Consider the following 23667-nt stretch of genomic DNA (forward strand, 5'->3'; position numbering starts at 1 on the left):
CGAATAGCATGTACTATTTACCCCATCATGCGGTTTTTAAGCCAGACAGCACTACTACGAAACTGCGTGTCGTTTTTAATGCTTCCAGTCCTTCAAAAAATGGAATAAGTCTAAATGATCTTCTTCATCCAGGGCCAATTTTGCAAGCAGATTTAACTATCCTTATCTTGAGATGGAGACTTTTTAGATATGTATTCAACGCGGATATCGAGAAGATGTACCGTCAAATTTTGGTCAATCCCTCACATACCCCATTTCAGAGAATAATTCACCGTAGCTCACCTCAAGAAGAACCAATGGATTTTGAATTAAACACAGTCACTTTTGGAGTAAACTGTGCCCCATACTTGGCAATACGCACTTTGCTCGAATTGGCTAAAGAATGTGAAACAACAAGTCCCACAGTTTCTGACATTCTTAGAAATTGCATGTATGTTGATGACGTGTTAGCAGGAGCTCATACTCTGTCATTAGCCTTGAAATATCGTGATGAATTAATAGCTGTCTTAGAATCTGCTGGATTCTCTCTGCGTAAGTGGACAGCGAATAATGACCACTTATTAAAAGGAATTTCTTCAGATCACTTGCTAGATGGTGAGTTTTTGAAACTTTCAGACTCCAGCACTATCAAGACCTTGGGACTAAGATGGAATGCTGGTAGTGATTATTTCTATTTCAGACTCAAGAATCATCCCGATAAGAATCTAATCACTAAGAGATCAGTTTTATCCGCAATTGCCAAACTTTTTGACCCCGCCGGTTGGCTTGCCCCAGTAATCGTGACAGCAAAAATAATTATGCAACAAATTTGGAAGGATGGAACCAATTGGGATGAGGATCTTCAACCTGCTACCTTGCTGAGATGGCATAATTTTCTTGATGATTATGTTCACATAGAACACATTAAAATTCCCCGTTTTGTTGATTTCGATCCTTCATTCTCTATTGAATTACACGGCTTTTGTGATGCCTCAGAGAAGGCTTATGCTGCAACATTATATTTGCGTTCGGAGAATTTAGGGTTCGTATCTACACATTTACTGATCTCCAAAACAAAGGTGGCCCCCGTAAAATTTGTCACGTTACCCAGAAAAGAATTGTGTGGGGCAGAACTTTTGGCAAAAATGATTAAATCTGTTCAGTCCCAGTTGAGCCTTAGTAATTATAAACTATATTTGTGGACAGACTCGACGATAGTATTGGCATGGTTACAAAAACCTCCTAATAAGTGGAAGACCTTCGTCGAGAACCGAGTTTCTTCAATAATTGAAAAAGTAGGAAGAGAATCATGGTATCATGTTGACTCCAAAAGCAACCCCGCTGACTTGGCATCCCGTGGTATCACGTTATCACAACTCATAAACAATGATCTATGGTGGCAAGGACCATCATGGCTTAGTCGCCCACACGCCGATTGGCCAGCACAATCGTTCAACTTTGTGACAGAAGAAGAAACTAAACCCATTCATGTTCACGTATCCCAGCTCAAAAACGACGATATTCTTCGAAACTTTTCTGACTTTCCTAGAGCAATGCGTATCATATGTCACGTGTTTCGGTTTTATCACCGTATTAACATTAGATTAAGACACAGACTTATAACGACCGAAGATTTGAAACGCGAGGAACTTAATTTCGTTAGAACACGAATGATAATTTCATGCCAAAAGTTGTATTATGATGAGGAATATAAACTTTTAACTCAAGGTCTACAATTACCCCGGAAAAGCCACATTTTAACTCTAAACCCTTTTCTTGATTCCAACGGTATAATGAGAATCAACGGACGATTATCTAAATCTCCCGTACTAAGTTATGATGAAAAATTTCCTATTATATTACCTTATCACAGTTGTTACTCTAAATTATTTCTAACGTACCTTCATAAATACTCAATTCACGGCCAAAATGCGCTTTTGTATAGATTAATGAGAATCCATTACTATATTCCTAAATTGAAAACTTTGATCAAATCCATTCTCTCTAATTGCCGGGTATGTGTAATAAGAAAACGGCAGAAAAGCCAACAAATAATGGCGGCGTTACCACCTGAACGAACAACTCTTTCACGACCTTTTACTAATACAGGAGTAGATTTTGCCGGCCCTTTCGACGTTAAGTCATATGCAGGCCGTGGTTGCAGGATGTCAAAGGGCTACGTACTTGTATTTGTATGTTTCGCAACAAAGGCTATACATCTTGAAGCAACTAGTGATATATCCACCCAAGCCTTTTTAGCAGCATTTGCTAGATTTTTTTCTCGTCGCGGATGCCCTAGTTCCATATATTCAGATAATGGTACAGCCTTTGTTGGTGCTGCCAATATATTGAACGATGACAAGGCTCATTTTATGTCTCTTCTTAGACGGAAACTTATTGAGCAATACAGTTTTGGTACACTAGAATGGCATTTTATACCGCCAGGGGCTCCACATATGGGAGGACTCTGGGAGGCGGGAGTTAAAAGCTTTAAATCGCACTTTAAGAAAATTTCTCAATGTCAGAGTTTCACTTTTGAAGAATTCAGCACTATGTTGGCTAGAATCGAAGCCTGTCTGAACTCAAGACCTCTCAGTCCAATGAGCGATAGCCCAACAGATCTTTGTGCGTTAACCCCGGGTCATTTTCTCATTGGAGATCCCCTATTATCGCCACCTGAGCCAGATCTAACGAACCAGTCTTTAAGCTATATCAATCGCTGGCAAAAATTGAAGGTGCTACACCAACACTTTGCACGAAGATGGAAAGACGAGTATCTTAAGGAACTCCATAAACGCTTTAAATGGAAATATCCCCAGCGTGACTATGCTATTGGAGATCTCGTCGTAATAAAACGAGATAATTTACCCCCCAATCAATGGCGGCTAGGCCGCATCGAAAAAGTTATAGTTGGTACCGATAATAGGGTTAGAGTCGCCGATATACGAACCGCCAATGGCATCGTAACAAGGCCGATTGTTAAATTAGTATTACTACCCAACCCTGAACAAAACTAATATATAATTTTATCTCATTTTTACAGCACACCACTAATGCCACGCCAAAGTCGAAGAAGTTCTTCGCCACTAGAAGAAAAGGGATCCACATATAAAAAACATACTACTCGACGTAATTATACTTCATATGACTGTCGTTTATGTCGGAGAGACCATCCTTTACGAAAGTGTCTGAAATTCAAAAGAATGAATGTATCGGAGAAAATTAAGACTGTGAAGCGCTTTCATTATTGTGAGAACTGCCTAGCACATTCACATTCAGTTCGACGGTGTCGAAATAGTGATCGCTGTCGTCAATGTGGAGGCAGACACCACACGTTGCTCCACCGTCACAAACGTCTGCAAGAAACACGAAGCGCACACAACTCATCCGATAACACACCCTCTTCTGGTTTGAGTATTGTCACCCTACTTCCAACAATCATAATCAAAATTGAACTTGGTGACGAATGGCTTAATGTGCGAGGTATGCTGAACCCATGTGCAGAAGTTAGCTGCATTGCGGAGTTTTTAGTTAAAAGATACAAATTAGCTGTGGAAGAAAAGGGCACAAATCGATGGTGCCAGATACGCATTCGTCCTCGATTCGACGAAACTCCAATATTTTGTCTAAATGTCAAAATTAACACTGAATTACCTCGCAAACAACCCACTGAAAAAATTGATGAGAGAGTAGCAAGCCTTTACACCAATTTACGCCTTGCTGATCCAACCTTCTATCGACATTCCGACATTAATGTTATCCTTGGAGCGGATATTTATCCACGTCTCATTAAGCCGAGTCTTCAGCCTGAAACAGTTGGTACACCCATGGCACAAGACACTGTGTTCGGTTGGACAATTATTGGAAAATTTGGCGTTTAAATTGTCATCTTTTTGCTGTATATTTTAATATAACGTAGATATATCGTTATTTTTTTTTATAATTTTTATTGTTATTTCTATTATCCTTGAATGAAATGAATTGTATATGCTAACGGTTATTATTATTGTTTTTGAAAATGAATTATATTGTCAATTACTATATTAATGTCTCTTTCAAAATAGTATGATATTTTTTATTATAAGGTATCGTAAATATTTCCGGTTTCCTTGTTGCACTTTAGCAAGGGGGCCGGGATGTTTAAGCGTAAATCTACATAGTGCTTTGAAATAAAAATACTGTAGTATAAACCATGAAATATGAAAAACAATGGAGAGAGCTATAGGTAATTAGTTACAAGTAACTTAACGAATAGCCACTCTCTCCATTGTAAATATTGTAACTCTCATGAAATTAGGCAGTTGCAATCGAGACTGAATTCAGAAAGGTTGGTATATTACCAAACTCAATAAACTTAAAATTATCCCCCGAAATCTAACCCCCGTTTTCTTTTTTTATTATTTGCATAAACAACAAATATTTGCGATTCGACACAAACAAATACGTTAAACATAAACAATTTTTAGCAAGATTTAGTTTCTATGTGCTAAATTCCCAATTAAATTATTAACAAGTTTACTGCAATTAATTGTTGGGGGATAAGCTAGTTCATTTTACATTAAATAATTTGAAAATTACAATTACCTGAAGTTTAAAAAAAACTACATTAATTATGCATGAATTTACACTTATTAAAATTGCACTTATTTTTGTATTTCTTAAAGCTATTTATTTACTTATTTAAAACAACACTTATTAAAATTATAATATGCCTATTAGCTACATTTTTTAAATACACTTTACACTTTAATTTATCACAGATAAACTTTAATTTTAATTAAATCAATAAATAATAGTTTTCACTCGTTAATTTACACGACCGAATTTCACAGTAATCTCCACAAAACTAAACAATGATGATGCAATTAAATGAACAACATAATAAAATTAAAAAAGAGACAGTAAAGTGAAGTGAAGTCTTTAACAAAACAAAAGAAGAAAAAAACAACAATTATTGGCTCAACAAAGAAGAAGAATAATAGCAAATGCTTTATTTGCATACTTACATACATATAAACTAATTGATCTCACTGATTTTAATGGATGAGAAAATAATAACAAGAGATGAAATCAAAAACAAAATATGGGTAAATAAAGGAAAACAATAACAAATTAGACTAAGTACACACGTACTCATTTATGTACTCACATTCCCTGTGAAACAGTAATAGAAACATTTAAAATTTAAATTTTAAATAGTAAAAAAATATTTAGCTTTTTTGGTTTCAATTTAATTCATACTTTAAGATGAAACGGACAGATTTTATTTAAAAAAAAAAAAAGTTTGATTTATATCACTCCTGTCATAGATGAATGAAAAGTAGATACCGCCCTGCAAGAATTAAACTTTATTAACACCTCGATTTGTAAGGCCAACATATTTTATAATATTGTGCCTTAGATTTTTCGATAGCTTTTGGCATGAGAAAAAATTTCCATTACGAAATATCAAAAAAATCATTATCGAGGCGATTACAGAAAAATTCCAAAAATTGACTTTTATTTTTAAAAATCGATGGTACAATATCGATTGCTAAATCGACCCATCCTAATGTACACTTGGATGGCCTTTATCTTGTCAGCCAAAAAAATTAGCAAGTCCTAGAATTACAGGCATTACTTCGTGAAGATTGTTGTAAAACTCAGCATGTGCTTGCAAAATCATTGAGAGCTACTCAATCGGCAGTTTCAAAACTTATGCGAGCTGCAGGATTCATCCAAAAGCAGGGAAATTGGATACCATACATTGAAGCAGAGAGACCTTGACGATTTTGTATGTTTGAAATGATGCTTGAACGCTATAAAAGAAAATAATTGTTGGACCGAATCATTACTTGAAATTGCGATAACCCGAAGGGAAAGAGATCGTATGTGAAGCCCGGCCAACCAGCCGTATCGACACCAAATACGAGGAGAGCATACAGAGGTATATGCAGGATCTGCTCGTATATGACAGTTTTGAAGTACAGAGACGCCAGCAATTCAGGGGGTAGCAGGAAACCGTATGAATGTCGTGGAGGTTGCCCACCACCGTTAGCAGACGCCGAGAAGATTCTGCTGGGATCAGAATGGAGAAACAGGCTTTTGGTCCCACATAGACATCCTCAACATATGCCCGTCATGTGGTCAGGGTTCTCATGACGCGCTCCACATATTCAACTGTTCAGCCAACCCTATTTCACTCCAGTCGAAGTAGCACAATTCCTTGTAAAATTGTTTATGCTGCTACAACAACACCAAAGTCAAATATCCCTGGCACTAAGATAATGCTCTGTATTTGGTGGAACCAAAAGCGTCCTATCTATTATGAGCTTCTGAAATCTAACCAGACCATCACAGGGAACTTGATTCGTTCTTGGCCTCAAAAGATGAGCAGTTCTTTTGACGCGGAAGCCATATGTTGCTAGAAGCCATATTTCATAGCTAACAATGGCCAGAATATGCTTTCTAGATGAGGGAGATACAATTTAAGGCGTTGGGAACACCGAAAATCTAAAAATTCTACCTCAAGGTACATAAATACCTTCCTGTTCAAAAATATTTTATAAAGAACTTCAAATTTTTATATTTATTTCATAAACAACCACTTGTAATTGAGTTTCTATTTTTATTTATAAACATACCAAATATTTACTACATGTAGATTTTCTTTCAACTTTAACCACTTGTTTCCCAAAAGTCACATAAAATTCACTTTTTGCTTAAATTTGAAAACTTTATCTAGGAAAATTCGAAATGAAATTGTTTGTGACATTTTATTAAAAACAAAAAAATTTTCTCACTTTCCCAAAAAAAAAGAAAATAATAATTCAATAAGAAATAGACGCATTCAGTGATATTTTTACGCCAGATAAATCTTTAGCTGTCTAAATATATAAAAACTAAACCAGGATAAAAAGGATACGAAAAAATAAAAAAAATAAAAAAAACATTTTAAATCCCAATACTAAATTGGGTCTTTGTGTTGGCCACAATAAAGACGACCACCGAATTTGGTAAGTTTTCTTAACACAGATTTTTTGAATTCGTTTTTCTATTTTTTTGACACAGACAAATATTAAATAAATTTTTATTAATTTTATTTTTCTATTAAGCTGGCAGTTATTGTCACATAAGCCGCTTAACTTGCAACAATAACAAAACATTTTTGAACGCCTTGATTTTTCTCTTAATATTTTTGCACAAAGAGATTAAAGCTCAAAAATAAAATACGAAATAGACAGAAAAGAAAGGAAATTATAAAAGAATATTAAACGTTTAACAACAATTGTCAAGGATTTCCAAAATAAAAAGGAAAAACGTTTAGGTAAACGTGTCCCTTAAACGACTGACAATAAACGACTACTAATTTAGCGTAATGGCCGAAGAGGAGAAGAAAAAGGAAAAGGTGGATGAAAGGCTAGAATTCTTGTGGAATTACATCATGAAAACAATGAGACTTAAGCAGGAAAAATGGAATAAAATGTTGGCTACCAGCGAATACAAGGTAAATTATAAACAATTATTTATTTATTTCTATTTTTATTTTTGAAAATAAAGCAACGAGAGAAAATTTAAGCATGGCAATCAATAATAATGTTACTAAACAAACAAATTAAAAAATAATAAGAAAATTACAATTGACCCTTTTAACAAAAAAAATCTATTAACAGAATTTTTATTGTGTTTTTGCTTGTGCTTAAATTAATTTCTCAAGAATTTCAAATATGAGAAAAGAAGAGTACAAAGTGTACAAGGTCGTCTAACTTAAATATTTAAAAACATTATTATTTTAACGAATTTAAGAATGCACTGTTTTTTTCAATATTTTTTATCAATTACATTATGTATTCATAAAATTCGTTAAAACTAATAATAAACAAATATTGCAATATCATTCAGGGAGTAATTTGGTTTGATTATTCAGATCATAAATGGATTTTTGGCCATTTTTTTGGTGTTTAATTTGCTAATTAAGCGTAAAGAGCTAAATTTACAACTTTGGTATCATTGGTGACCTCCACTAAAATTTTTCGGCAAACTTTCGTAGAATATTTTAATCCTTAAATGTCCTTTTTGAAAGGATTTTTTTTGATTTTCTCGAAAAAGTCTAAAATTGACCCCTAAAGAGGGGAGCTGGAGGGTTAAGATCTTCCACAGAAATGATTCCCCTAAAATTCCATAATATAACTCTGACAATAAAAATTCTCTGTGACATTAACTTTTTATACCCTACACCATAGTGGGTAGGGTATTATGCGTTTGTCCAGATGTTTGTAACGCCCAAAAATATTAGTCTAACACCCACCTTAAAGTATACCGATCGACTTAGAATCACTTTCTGAGTCGATTCAACGATGTCCGTCCGTCTGGTTGGCTGGCTGGCTGGCTGTCCTTGTAAACCTTGTGCGCAGATTTTAAAGATATTTGAAACTGGCTGAAATCGGTCCATTATTTCACCTAGCCCCCATACAAATGTCCTTCCGAAATTGGACTTTATCGGTCATAAATGTTTAATTTATAAATGTATCTCCACAAATTTCGTACCAAATAAGTTTTATATATACAAAATTCATGTCACCAAATTTTGTTACGATAGGTCTATAATTAGTCATAGCTCCCATATAGACCCGCTTCCAAAAATCACTTTAAAGTGCATAAATCTCTTAATACTGTTGATATACACACAAAATTCAACATAGTTAACTTTAATATAGACATAAATCACACGACCTAATTTCATGGTGATCGGTCCATAATTGGTCATAGCTCCCATATAAGGCCCACTTCCGAAAATCACTCAAAAATATAAATTATTGAAATTTTAAAAGAAAAATGTTTTTGCTCTTTTACTTAGTGTAGGGTATTATATGGTCGGGCTTGACCGACCATACTTTCTTACTTGTTTTTATTTAAATTAAATTAAAACTTTGACGCACTGTAAAAATAAAAATTTCCACAAAAATCTACTCAATATGCCCTTTCAGAATTATAGGATCACTATTCTGTTTCAAAAATTATGTTGGACAGTGTAACAGATATCGTGATGAAATTGGACATAAACAAGTTTTGTGAGGATTCGTCCATAATTGACACTACCTCCCATATAATCCCTATATCAACAAAACTATTGGGTATATAAGATGCGGCCCAACCGAATATAACACTCTTACTTGTTTATGTTATAATAATCTCGGGACAAACCCAAATAAAATTGAGAATTTCATTGGGGTCTAACATTTACAACAACAACGCAAAAATGGATTTTAACCTTTAAGAGCCCTTGGGTTCAAAATGGCTGTGTTTTATGTGATTTTAAAAGTTAAGGTTCATTTGGACCCCAAGTGCTGCTAAGGGTTAATTTCCATTTCTGAGCTGCTATTTTCAATTCTGGACTTTATGTTATATTCTCCTCAAGTTTCATGAAAATCGGCCCAAAAATATATAAAATTTCGCTATATTTTCATTAGAAATTCCAAATATTGAAACATTTGACCTTTGACCTTCACGATTCAAAAGTTAGCGTTTTTCGATTTTAGTAAAACTTTCAGATCATATTTAAAATTATAAGGAATATAATATTATGAATAGGTTTCATTTAAAATTTATAACAGTAAGGAAATTGGGCTCATTCGCCAAAATATGGACAAAAAATTAGTTTTTCTTGAAAATCGCAAAATTTAAATTGCAGGTACGGAAAAACTGTAAGAGGTATTGACATAATTTTTTCATATTTTTATTCCCTATTATGATCCCAATTAATCCCAATGTGATGATCAAAAAATTCTGAAATTTGTTTAACAAAATTTTTAAAAATTTGAAAATGGAGATTCGAAACTTTCGTTAAAAAAAATTATTTTTTTTGGCCATAACTGCGAATAGGTTAACGGTATCCTACGAACACAAAAACTCATACACAAGTAAATAAATTTAAATTTAAATAAAAATTAGCTTTTATTTTAATTTATCTTATTAAATATGTTAATTTTTTTTCATAAATTTTTTGTTCAATTGGCCTGAGACCGTTAATGGTCTGGCGAATTTGTAATAACTTTAACATTTTTTAACCAAGTTTTGTCATTTATATCTCATTACAATGATAATTACGTACACATTTCGATTATTTTGCATCCAATTGCAAAAGTATTTATTTAGTAGCAAAATTTTTACAAAAACTGAAAAATTTGCATTTTTCCGAATTTTGGCGATAATACAGTTTTTGGGTCATTTTGACCCAAAGCAGATACAGGGTTAATTTCCAAAAAAAAATGTTAATGAAATATTCATTAATATTAATAAATCTACATATTTCTAGAACACAATGCAGAAAGTTAACGAGTTTCACATATTTATTCCATACTAGTTGATCCGGTAGCATTTACTAATGTTAGTTCTTCAAGTTTCTCCAACCCACGCACACAAGGCTGTTCTTATTTATTTGCAAATAAAATATCTAAATTTGTACTGCATACTTTAGGGAGCTTTTTTATTACAGTTGACTGGACTCACAAAAAAAAGAATTTCCGAGTTTTACCCGGAATTTTTTCTTTACAAACCATCTTCTGAAAATTTCGAATCGAATCCAAATCGCTCCAGCCGTTCTCACGTGATGACATTACATACATGGACCATTTCATTTTTATATATATAGATAAATAGTAAAATTTTGCATAAATCTGAACTTTGACCTCTATGCGCGTCCAGAAATCGTCGTCCGATTTGGCTCAAATTTGCAGCACTTAACTTTTAGGCCTAGTGTCACAATATTCCAACCGGCACTCTTCGAAATCTTAAAAAAAATCGACTGTCACTCTAATGTACATGGCCACGCGAAGTAGATATCGAAAGCATCGTATGAAATCGACCAAAAATTGTGCCCGATATTTGAAGAAATTATGAAAATTGAATTTTCCAATTCTTATAAAGCGCTAAACATAATAAACATGTTTTTATAGGCGCAATCAAGGTCTTTAAGAATATATTAAAATCCTTGACAAACTACAAAATTCTCTTTACAATATCTTTCATGTACTTTGTCGTCCAAACTTAAACTTATGAGAAATTTCATGTCAATCGGATCAGCCAGTTAGAAATGATAGATATTTTTTCCAAAATATTTTGATTCTGCCCACTTTGAACTGACAGTGGTCAAACTGTTTTTTTTTTTTTTTTGTTTTGGTTGAAAACTGCATAAATGGCGGTAAATTCAAATCTTCCATAAATTTAGGGACTTACTTTATTAAGAATACTTTAGCTTTTTTAATAGTAACAACATTAAAAGCTACTTAGAGGGAAACTAAGAATACCAGCAAATACTAATTTCTTTGTGCAATTTTATTTTTTATTTTTTAGCTGCATCTCTCTCTTTGCCAGAAATGGCAAAGGACTAATTTAAATTTCTAAAACGGTTTTTCTTCCATTGACTTTCTTTTAATATTTTCTCATTTCCTTAAAAGCAAGGCCTTAACAAACTAGTTGCAGTTTATTTTATGTTTTTCTTTTGTTTGCAACTTTATGTAAACTTTGTTTTCTGTGCTAATTTTCAGCCACTTAAAGTCTTTTTTTATAAATATGTAGTTATATATGTTTCATACTAAATTGTTGACTTCTTTTGTGCAAAATTGTCTCACTTAACTTTTATTTTGTCACGAAATATAATGACAAAAATATAATGATTTGTGCTAGGACACTTAAAACTTCACTACAGCTCAAGAAAATATTTATTTGCATTGTGAATAAAGATTTTATAACGATAGAACTGTAATAGGGATTACTTTAAAATGTTTTTATATTTCGATGACTTTGACACTACATACTCGAACAGTTAAAAAACAATGTCTTCGATTCGAATCTATATATCGAATATAAAAAGGCCCTAACTCGTGTTTTTTTATAAGTAAAGATTTTCCTTAATTTTGATAAATGGTCCGACCATATCCAGAAAAATCTCGACTTAAAAAAGCACGAATTAGGGCCTTTTTATATTAAGGCATCGATATATAAAAGAGTAATGTTACTGACAGACTGACTGTTTCATCATCGCACAGCCCAAACGACTGAAGCTAGAATCATGAATCATTAACTGTGGCTTCGTCCCTCCCCAAAACGATTTTTTGGAAATTCGAACGTTTAGTGGATAAAAACGGGTAAATTCGGTAACATTATATCTTCAGAACTAATAAAGATACAAAAAAACTTGAAATTGCATGTTACTCCATTTAAAAAATAAGCTGGTACTTTTTCGAAATTCGAACCTTTTACGTTCGAATTTTGGTACTTTTTTGGCACCCCATGTATCTTTTAAACCAACAAACATAGAAATAAATTTTAAATCGCATTCTTTACTAAAATAAAATAAAAAAAATATAAGTTTGGTACTTTTTGGAAATTCGAACCCTTAAGGGATAAAAATTGTGTTTATTTTTAGTACTTTTTCCATAAAATATTGTTACGTTTTAACCTTTTCAAAACGTTGGTTTATTTCCTTTAAATAAACCGGATACTTTTGATTGCAAATAAAAGCCGTTTAGTAGTTGAAAAATTTTAACAACTCTTTATTTATTTAAAATGTATAACAATTGAATTAAATAGTCACTCAGTGCTTTTTTATACACGTTTATAAATTCGCAGAAATACAGACACACTTTATAATGTACACGAATTCACTTGAAAATACAGCACACTTTAAGGGACTCTGTTGATGTTTATTCGAATAGCGTCTCTGATAAACTCACTCTACACTGCAACTGCAACCTCTGCCACTATTTATAACACTGCCATCTGGGGGGTTACTCTCTATTGCGATGCGCAAGCAAGTTCGATGCGAAAGGTAAATGCGATAAGAATAAATTTTAGTACTCTGTGTAACATATGCAAACGCTTTCGCAAAATAAGTTGAAAAATAAGCAACACTGGTACCACAAAATAAACAATAGCGAAATTAAATGTCAAAACTTGTAAATAAAAACATTTTAAACACATTGTTTTGCGATGCGAAAACGCAGTAAAGGGTACCAATTGTTCAGTTTTTCTTTCGCATCGCAATAGAGAGTAACCCCCCTGCACTCTAGATTGTTCTATAACTGTCAAAGCTCGTACATTCGAAGCCTAGAGATTTCGAATACACACGCCATCTCTGGTGAACTTTCTACAATGTTCTTTAACTGTCAAATATTCGAATTCGAATATACGAATCGCAGCAAACATTCAGCGTTGCCATTCTTACGATCAATGATCAACTCAAAGCTTTTATTTAATGTTAATAATGCCCACAGATATGTTCCAGTTTTAGAGGCACTGCTTTCAAATAGCATTATGCAACTTTAAATCAGCCGTTAAAATCGTTATATTTGAATTCAAGTACAATTTCGTAACAATATGTTTTTCCATTATTTGATATAGACATACGAATATTTTAGTTTGAGTTCGCACTGCGATACAGAAATTTATGTGAGTAAAATTTTACCACCGCAATAGGGATAAAAAAAGTACCAAAAAGGGGTTAAAAACGGGAAAATACAATTTATTTCAAATTATTAAGCCAATTTTAATAACATTTTTAACCTGGATTCATACAAAAATTAACTAACACAGTATTATTTGGAACTCTGGTAAACATTTCAAATTTTAACATTTGTAGTTATCTATTACAGGTTAGTCCCCTTTTACAATGCAGAAACTGAAAGACAGACAGACGAAGTTAGTTGGCGAAGGATTGAAGTGGTAGAGTGTGTAGTACATAGGTGTAGGTTAGTTCAAAAGAGAATGAGAAAAATGTGTGCCTTTAAATTTTTACATTGTAAAAGGGGACTTAGTGTGGAGACCGATTTGAATTTGGCGGATTTCGAGAAAATTCTGTTTTTGATCAGAAATTTGTTAAAACTATTTCTTAAAAAACATATCGTAGCACAGTGTGTTAGATTGCAAATCTAACTGGACAAAATTAATAAATCACGTTGGGTTCACTTCACACTTATGAATCATATAAAAAATGAGTTCAAATATATAAACGATTATAAAAAACCAACTTTTTTTTCGCAATGTATTTTGCAGTGTTGCCACTTCATGTGTAATTACACATATTGTGTGTAATTTTAACTTGGATGTGTAGCCCATGTGTAATTGAGTGCATGTGTAATTCATGTGTAATTTTAAATTCCAATTATATCCAAAATATATTGTCAATGCATGTCTTTTATCTATATTTTGAATTGTAATTGAATGAATGAATTATGGATTGTTGAGATTACAAAACCGACTGAAATAAATATGTACATTTATATGAGGGAAAGTAGCTATATCCTCTATTTTAGTTGATAAAAAAAAATCCAGTATATCTAAATGTATTCATATTTATTATATTCAAGGCGTATTAACAAGGTGAGTGCATAAAATCAGCTGTTTCTTAATTCGCTGTGGTTTTATGTACACTATATTTCAAACTTTGTTTATGTTTACATTTGTTATTGTAAATAACATAGTAATATTTTAATTCGCCTTGATTTTGACATTTACCGTACATTTTAACAAAAACAAATTGCCTGTTGTTTTTGCATTGTTGTATTTGTTGCCGGGACGCACTCACCTTGTTAATACGCCTTGATTATATTGTACTCGTTTGTTACTCAGTATAATGGAATTATATGTACTAGGATCGCCCGATGGTCGAAATTCGAAAACCATATATGTTTTATTAATATTGGTGGATAATAACTATTTATATATAAGATGAAGTTTGAACTAAATTAACATTAAGGTTTGCAGAAAAATACAATAAGTAATTTGGAGATTGCTATGTTTGGTTTTCCATGTGGACATTTCGCCGTTTGTGATAGTTTTGTTTGCGTAATATTGATAATAGAAACTAAATTTTAGTTTATATATAAGACTTTTAATTCCAACATGAAAAAAATGTAAAACAACAAATACTATTCAATAACTATACATTTTTACATGTAATTACAAATTGTTATTAGAAAAACGTTAATTTTCAAGATAACCCAAAATCGAAAATTTTTATTTTTATAATTTTAAATTGTTTATATATCGGTAACGGTAATTGCAGTTATTTCGGGGTAACGTTAGCCAATCTTAAGAGAGAAAAAACAAGAACGTAGGAATTTGTGTGAGAAAAATTTATTTACAAATTGTTACTAGTTATACCCATAATAACTGTTTTGTCTTTATGCTATCGTCTGTCTGGTTTCTGGTTTGTGTTTTAAATAATAAACAATAAAATTTCTAACTACAAATTTTAAAAATATAAACGTTACAAGATTTTACTGGTAAAGTATTTACTGGGAAGGAAAATGATCAGAGCTATAATTTTTAAACAAATAGTAAAAAATATTTATCTTAGAAACTGAAAACAAAACTGATTTCAAAGCACTTAATATAAATTAGGAATAAATTAAAATTCGAAAGCAAACAATGTGCTATTTTTTAAATATTTTTAAATTTTTAATAGAAATGTAACAATTTCCAATGGAACAATCTCCGAATGGACATTGATTAATATTTGTAAAAAGCGTATTTGGGATTGACATATTTGACTGATCTCAAGAATTCATTAAATTAGAAAAGTTCACTAAAAAAAAGAGATTGCTAACCTTGCTTTAATACCCCTCATATATCCAATTCCTGGATAAATTAAAATCAGCGCAAGTGAAAATTGTCCATTGACAATAAAGTGATCGTATTTGGTCCAAACATCCCAGAGTCCACTGTGACAAACCTTTTATATTCATGACAATTTTAGACAATTTCTCCTATTGAAATCACGAAAAATTTATTTACATGTGTAATTTTTTCTCGTATGTGTAATTTAGGCATGAGGCATGTGTAGTTTATAATTTTCTTGGTGGCAACACTGGTATTTTGTGAGTTTTTACCCATTCTTCAAAAATGTTCATTCGTGAAAAAGTAGAAGTCATACTGGAATAGTTAAAAAAGAATTTATGGCGGTCGAAGGAATGCGCAAGATGTTTTTGGTTTACCTTGAAGTGAACACTTGAAAGATTAACTCAAACACCGGAACTATCCGGAATAAACAGCTTTAACTCTACTTGAAAAAAGGAAATATTTTATTTTTTCTTTGTGTAGGTCATACTGGAAAAGTGAAAAAAAATGTATGGCGGTCGCAAAAATGGGCAAGATGTTTTTAATTTACCTTAAAGTGAACACTTGACAGTTTAACCCAAATAAAGTTTTACAGCGGTACTATGCGGAATAAGCAGCTTTAACTCTACTTGAAAAAAGAAAATATTTTATTTTTTCCAATTTCTGATATTCTCACAAAAAATTGTTTTTTTTAATAGTTACAATGGAAATAATTAAATAAAAATTGTTGCATATTTCCTTGAAATAGAGCTTAATAATAATATAAAAAAATTATGACAATAAAATCGCCGTAGCCTTTTTAATCATAAACCAAAGTCACACAAAAAATACACTTCTCTTTGAAATCTTAATGTACCTGTTGACAACAACTGACTTTAAAGCTTAGTTTTTCCTAATCGGAGCTAAAAACCAAAAAAACAAAACATAAATTACAGTTCCCTATTGTATTGAGAAGCTCATTAAATGATCAGAAGGAATGTTGCCAGACATTTATTTTTTAATTTTGTCCAGCTAGATTTGTAATTTACCACAGTGTGCGTAGCCTAGTTTCTAATATTTTGAGATTGTTTCGTTGGATTGCTAATTTACATTTAAGTGCATTTAAATTTCTAAAACATTGTTAACCCTTTTATATCTTGGGTCAAATATGGCCCCAATACTTTATATAAATTTTGTAGCTTGTTAGACTAACACTTAAATAACCCAATCTGTTCTACATTTAACCCTTAAATGCATGATTTTTACTTTTATTTTTCTATAAAGTATCAAATATTTAGTTGATTTTTATTTAGAATATTTTCTTTAGCTTTAGTTTGATTTAGAATTTCTTTAGCTGAAACTTTTCATAATCCATTTGATTTTGCTGAAGGAGAATCTGAATTAGTATCAAGCTTATATTCGTCTAAAATTAAGTGGAACTGTAATGTAGACAATTGGCAACAATATGCATTAAAGGGTTAAAAGCTTTTCTTCAAACTACTCGCTTATTTTGGACAAAAAGGACATCATCAGCCACTTGTGCTGACTTCAAATGTATTGTGTTGATGCTTGCTTCTTTATTTGTTTGCTTAAACATTTTGTTTTATTTATTTTTGGACGCATCATAACGGACGTTCTTTTAGTCAGTCATTCAGTCACATCCATTCATTTCGTAATACTTCCCTCCCCTTTTTATAATTGTTGTCTCTAACTTTTTGTTATCCCTGTTTTAAAATTATGTACCTTTGAATATGAAAAATATAATAAAAATAAGAAAAAAACTAAAAGAAAAATTTGCATAATAACAACTTTGTCGTTTTAAATGTTGTGTTGTTTATTTGGCAAAAAAAAAATTATAACTTTTTATTTCACAAAAACACACACACTTTTACCAACAATAAAAAGGACACTAAACAAGAAAATATCCCTTTTTACTGGGCAGGCAGGACAATAACAAAATTTTATGGTAAAAAAAATGCTCATTCCTAAATTTTCTTCTGTTTTGTTAATGTTGGTCCATTTCAGTTTATAATTTTTGTTGTTGTTTGTTTTCTGTCTCTGTTTATTTCTTCTCCATTTTTTTCTTGTTTTAATTTGTGTCAAATTTAACTGCAGGCCTTCTAATTGTCTTTCCGTGTGATTTTTGCAAAATTTTTTGTTGCTGTTCATTTGACAGTTATGTTTTGTTGTTGGTTTCTTGTCGTCTTCCTTTAAAGTGTGAATTGTAAAAATGTTTGTAAATAAATGTAGCCAAAAAGGGGGGCTATACCCATAACATACCCTCCCCCCTACATAATGATGGTGTTGGTCACTTCTTTTTTTTTGCTGTTAGTTAATTTTGTTTGAATTATATTTAACTGCAGGGCCTTTGGCGGCCCTTAATTATAATTTTATTTATGATGTTTTTCTGTGTGCAAAAAAAGAAAGTGTTAATGGCTAAAAATATAAAAAATACAAATGTTGTATTTTATATGTTTGTTTTTATTCGCTCCCCCGCATTTAATGCTCTTTAATTGAAAACTTAAATGACCTTCAGTTGCTGTTGACATTATGGTAATCAGAACTGCCAAATAACTTTCAGGTTTTTTTCTCAAAAAAAAACCATTAACTTTTTTGTGTTATAAAAGTTGTGTGTCACTGTTGAGAATTTATTGTTTTTAATAAAAACAGCTTAATATTTATAGAGAATTGATATGTACTAAAACCATGTATGAGCAATACCTGGTATTAACTTTCAACAATAATTGAGTTGAACAGTTATTTGATACATACAGATACATACATTCTTATTAAATTAGCCTCAAAATTGCTAAAATTTTTATATTTTTTTTCGGAATTTTATAGCTTTTAAAACCTCGTCTTTTAAACAGTTTAAATTAATCCTTTATTACTTGCTAAATTCGACTATTAATTGCTTTCAAAATGTTCTTCTACCGTCCATACTTATAATTTATTAAATGTCAATTAAAAATCCTTCGATTCCATTTTATGAACACATACAATAATTATCCAACAATATTGAATCCGAAAAGGATAATAAAAATTTAAAAAACATTTGTGTCCACTAACTACTTACTTCTGTTTTAATAATGACTTGGAGTAGCAACAACATAAACATAAACTGCAACTAGTTTCTAGTTTCTCTGATACAAAAAACAGAACCTGCACCAAAATATAACAAAATATTTCAAATACAACAATAAACCATGGCCATGAAGACTCCCACTGCGAGCCAAAATAAAAAAAAGACACTGCTCACACTTAGGAACATCTGTTTCATTATACAATTGAACAAACAATAATGTGCAAAAATTTTAATGTGAGAATAGTTGGTCTCCAGTTACGCGGCAGTAGGTACTCGTTTGTGGGGTGGGAGAAAAAAAAGAAGGTAAGCAGGAGCTTATAATTGTGTTTCAGAGATTAATGCGTGTGTATTAGGGTGGCCCATTCACTGTCATCTATAAATCTAATGCTGAAAATTTAAACGAAAGCACCTAGCTAGCTGTCTCAAATTTTCCACAAATACTCTCTCTCGATAAAATTTGTTGGGTATTGAAAATGGACAATGATTTCACCTAGAGTCCTCATACATGCAGAGAAATAATATAGTTGTGCATGTTTACTGTAACCATTTAAATAGTGCTACAAGTTTTTTAACAATATTATTGTCACATTAACTATTTACATGATTGTGGTAACCATAATATGGTTAATTTACGATTCACATGATTGTATCAACAAGTATATGTTTGTGACAACCATTTTTACCTCCATATAAACTCTTTATCATAAAAATCTGTTATTGTCAATAAATAATTTATATATAACTAGCTGTCCCGGCAAACGTTGTTCTGCCATAGCTTCATACATAGTTTGAAGACTGCCACTATAATAGTACTCCAGATATGCAATAATAAATTTTTATTTTGTATGGGAGGTGCCACGCCCATTGTACCTATATAGGTCAATTGTGAATCTAAACCATCCAGGGACAAACTCAAACACACACAAAAAATTTCATCGAAATCGGCTCAGCCGTTACGGAGGAGTTCAGTTACTAACACTCGTACAGAAGAATGCCATATCTCCGGAACTACTATGCCGATTTCGTGAAAACCCATCTACAGACCATCCCCAACGTACCCTGAAATTTTGGTTGAATTCGGTCGACCCGTTTTCGCAGTTAGTGGTGACATCAAAATGTATATTTCTTTTTATATATAAAATGATATTAACATAAATTTCCATATAAGTCATTTAAAGTTTTAATAAATTAATAACTCTATCAAATTCTGTACAGTTCCGACCATAATTGATTCAAGTACCCATAGAGGGTGGGTATAAAAGATTCGGCATAGCTGAATATAACACAGCTATGCAAATGACGTTGGTACCTCGGTGTCATTTTTGCAAAAAAGTGATAATTTTCTCAGGCTCATATCTTGCAAACAGTTCAGAATTTTGATTTACTCTCTGAGGCAAAGTAGTAGCCCTTGTCATAAAGAACAAAAATTGTGAACATATAAAATCAAAAAAACTTCATATTCAAGATCAAAATCGCAAAAAATATTTAAAAAATTCAATTTTTAAAATTTTTTCTTCTGTTCAGATCCACAGATAGCAAACTGTTCAAAATTCAAGGAAACAATCAACTACAAAACTGTACCTAAGATCTCAATAAATAACATTCTAGAACATATGAACTTCCTAGGAATGATTCTTAATACCTTTTAGCTAGGAAAATATAATTTAGTAAGGAAAAACTAAAGGAATTAAGTGTTTTGGGCCATAAACTATTAAATTATTGTAAACTAAAGCATACTTTTAGGTAGCTTTATTTGTTTTAAAAGTTTTTTGCGATTTTGTTCTTGAAGATGAAGTTTTTTGAATTTTAAATTTCCATATAAATCATTTAAAGTTTTAATAAATTAATAAATCTATCCGAATACAACACTGCTATTAACCAAATTGACAGCTGCCTGCAGGATTACAAATGCTTTTGGGGCCTGGGTGTCATTTTTGCAAAAAAGTGATAATTTTCTTGCCAAAATTTTAGCCCTTATCATAAAGAACAATAATTGTGAACATATAACATCAAAAAAAACTTCATCTTCAAGATAAAAATCGCAAAAAACTTTAAAAAATTCGATTTTTTTAACTGTTTTCTCCTAAGATCTCAATAAATAACTTTGAACTTCCTAGAAATGATTCTTAATACCGTTTAGGAGTTTTTGGTTTTTAAATGTTCACAATTTTTGTTCTTTATGACAAGGGCTACAAGGGTAACTGTTGTTTTGAGTGATTTTTTTTATCGCAAAATATAAATAACAATTTGGGTATTTTGATTATGTAGACGAGCTATTTTCGATCTCTGCCCAATACACGAAACTTTAACGACAAAAATGCAACCAATAAATATCCGATTTTAAGACCTTGCACACTGTGAGGTTTTGACATTCTAGCTTATCAAAATTCATAACTCGGTAATAAAGTCAAGCATTTTGGTACAAGTAATATGCATATTAGAGTGACAATCAGTTGTATGGAAAAAATTTTTGTTAAAATTCCAAATATTGAGAAATTTTACCTTCACGATATAAAGGTTAACGTTTTCCGATTTTAGTAAACCTTTCAGACCATATTTAAAATTACCAGGACTTTAATATTATGAATAGGTTTTACTTAAAATTTATAACAATAAAGAAATTGGGCTTATTCACCAAAATATAGGCAATAAATTAGTTTTAAATCAAAAATTTAAATCGCAGGTACGGAAAAACTGTAAGAGGTATTGACATATTTTTTTCATATTTTTATTCCCTATTATAATCTAAATAAATCCCAATGTGATGATCAAAAAATTCTGAAATTTGTTTAACAAAATTTTTAAAAATTTGAAAATGGAGATAATTTTTTTGGTCATACCTGCGAATATGTTAACGGTATCCTACGAAGACAAAAACTCATACAAGTAAATACGGATATATTTTAAATAAAAATTAGTTTTTATTTTAATTTTTCTCGAAATATGTTAATTTTTTTTCCTAAATTTCTTGTTCAAGTGGCCTGAGACACGTTAATGGTCTGCCGAATTTGTAATAACTTTAACATTTTTTAACCAAATTTTGTTATATGTCATATCAACGATAATTACGTACACAATTCGATTCTTTTGCATTCAATTGCAAAAGTATTTATTTAGTAGCAAAATTTTTACAAAACCTGAAAAATTTGAATTTTTTCCAAATTTTGGCGATAATAAAGTTTTTGGGTCATTTTGACCCAAAGGAGATACAGGGTTAATTTCCAGAAATATTTTTTTAATGTAATATTCATTAATATAAATAAATCTACATATTTCTAGAAAACAATGCAGAAAGTTAATGAGTTTCACCTATTTATTCCATATATATAGTAAAATTTTGCATATATCTGAACTTTGACCTCGATGCGCGTCCAGAAATCGTTGTCCGATTTGGCTCAAATTTTCAGCCCTTAACTTTAGGCCTAGTATCACAATATTCCACCCGGCAATCTTTGAAATCTAAAAAATCGGCTGTCACTCTAATAAATTCTTCACATTTTCACAATCAAGTAAGAAATTATTGTCGGACAAGCCCGACCATTATACCCTACACCGAGTGATTATAAACAGTTTTCTTTTGATATGAAACTTATTTGTATTGAATCTTATTTTCTTATTTTCGAGAATGGTGGTTATATGGGAGGTATATATAAACCTTATGTGTGCTGAATTTGGTTTGGATATGTTTATAAGTAAGATGTTTATGAGAGGATAACTATTTTCAGATAGGGCAGTTGTATGGGGGCTAGGAGAAATAATGGACCGATTCTATCCAAATTCAATAGGCTTAGTTCTTGGGGTAATATAAAAGTTTGTGCCTAATATTGTCAAAATTTGTTGGCGCGAAATACCTGAACCCATGATCAGATTTTGGATCGGCAATTGTGGAGAGGCAAGTTGGGGCAGAATTATTTTTGTTGATTTTGTAAGAAGACAGATACGGTTATCTAATCTAAATTATGCGACTGCTTTTCCTTGATTTGCTATATATTTTTATGTCCAATTAAAAAGTACAAATTTTCAAAATTATTACACAAAAGGAGATATATTTTAAAACCTTCAAACTTTTTTTCTGCTCACGCGTTTTGCAATTTATTATTTATACCCAACACCACCATAGTGGGGAGGGTATTATGCGTTTGTGCAGATGTTTGTAACGAAAAGTCCAACACCCACCTTAAAGTATACCGATCGACTTAGAATCACTATCTGAGTCGATTAAGCGATGTCCGTCCGTCCGTCCGTCTGGTCGGCTGGCTGGCTGTCCATGTAAACCTTGTGCGCAGAGTACAGGTCGCAATTTTGAAGATATTTCGATAAAATTTGGTACATATTATTTTTTCGGCTCAAGGACCAAGCCTATTTAAACTGGCTGAAATCGGTCCACTATTTCAGCTAGTACCCATACAAATGTCCACCCGAAATTGGACTTTATCGGTCATAAATATTTAATTTATATATGTATCTCCACAAATTCCGCTCCAAATAAGTTTTATATACACAAAATTCATGTCACCAAATTTTGTTACGATCGGTCCATAATCAGTCATAGCTCCCATATAGACCCGCTTCCGAAAATCACTTTAACGTGCATAAATCGCTTAAAAATGTTGGTAAACACACAAAATTCAACATAGTTAACTTTAATATAGACATAAATCACACGACCTAATTTCATGGTGATCGGTCCATAATTGGTCATAGCCCCCATATAACCCCACTTCCGAAAATCACTCAAAAATATAAATTAAAAAATTTTTTTTTGCTATTTTACTTAGTGTAGGGTATTATATGGTCGGGCTTGACCGACCATACTTTCTTACTTGTTTTTTTAATAAAAAATGTATGAGACTACAAACTAGAAAAAATTTCATGAAGAAAGTTGAGCTACAGTGAAGTTTCAGGTGCTGTTACTTTATAAAACTGAAAATTTTTTTTACTTTAAAATGCAATTCTTTGTAGTTGGGAATGTTATCAATTAATTCTAGTTAAAATTTAAAAAAAAAAACAAACAAAAAATTGTATTT

The 23667-nt window shown here is 31.6% G+C and overlaps 1 protein-coding gene across 1 annotated transcript in view; it reads left to right on the forward strand.

The window, feature by feature from the left end:
- Positions 1-6718: 6718 nt before the first annotated feature.
- Positions 6719-23667, forward strand: part of LOC135964246 (dynein beta chain, ciliary) — a 63292-nt gene continuing 46343 nt past the window's right edge. The window contains exons 1-2 of the mRNA XM_065516430.1: positions 6719-6974; positions 7074-7465. Of these exons, the coding sequence (XP_065372502.1) occupies positions 7337-7465 (129 nt within the window). The 5' untranslated portion in view covers positions 6719-6974; positions 7074-7336. The remainder of the gene's footprint in view (positions 6975-7073; positions 7466-23667) is intronic.

Source organism: Calliphora vicina, chromosome 1, assembly GCF_958450345.1.
Source record: "Calliphora vicina chromosome 1, idCalVici1.1, whole genome shotgun sequence".
Classification (NCBI taxonomy): domain Eukaryota; kingdom Metazoa; phylum Arthropoda; class Insecta; order Diptera; family Calliphoridae; genus Calliphora; species Calliphora vicina.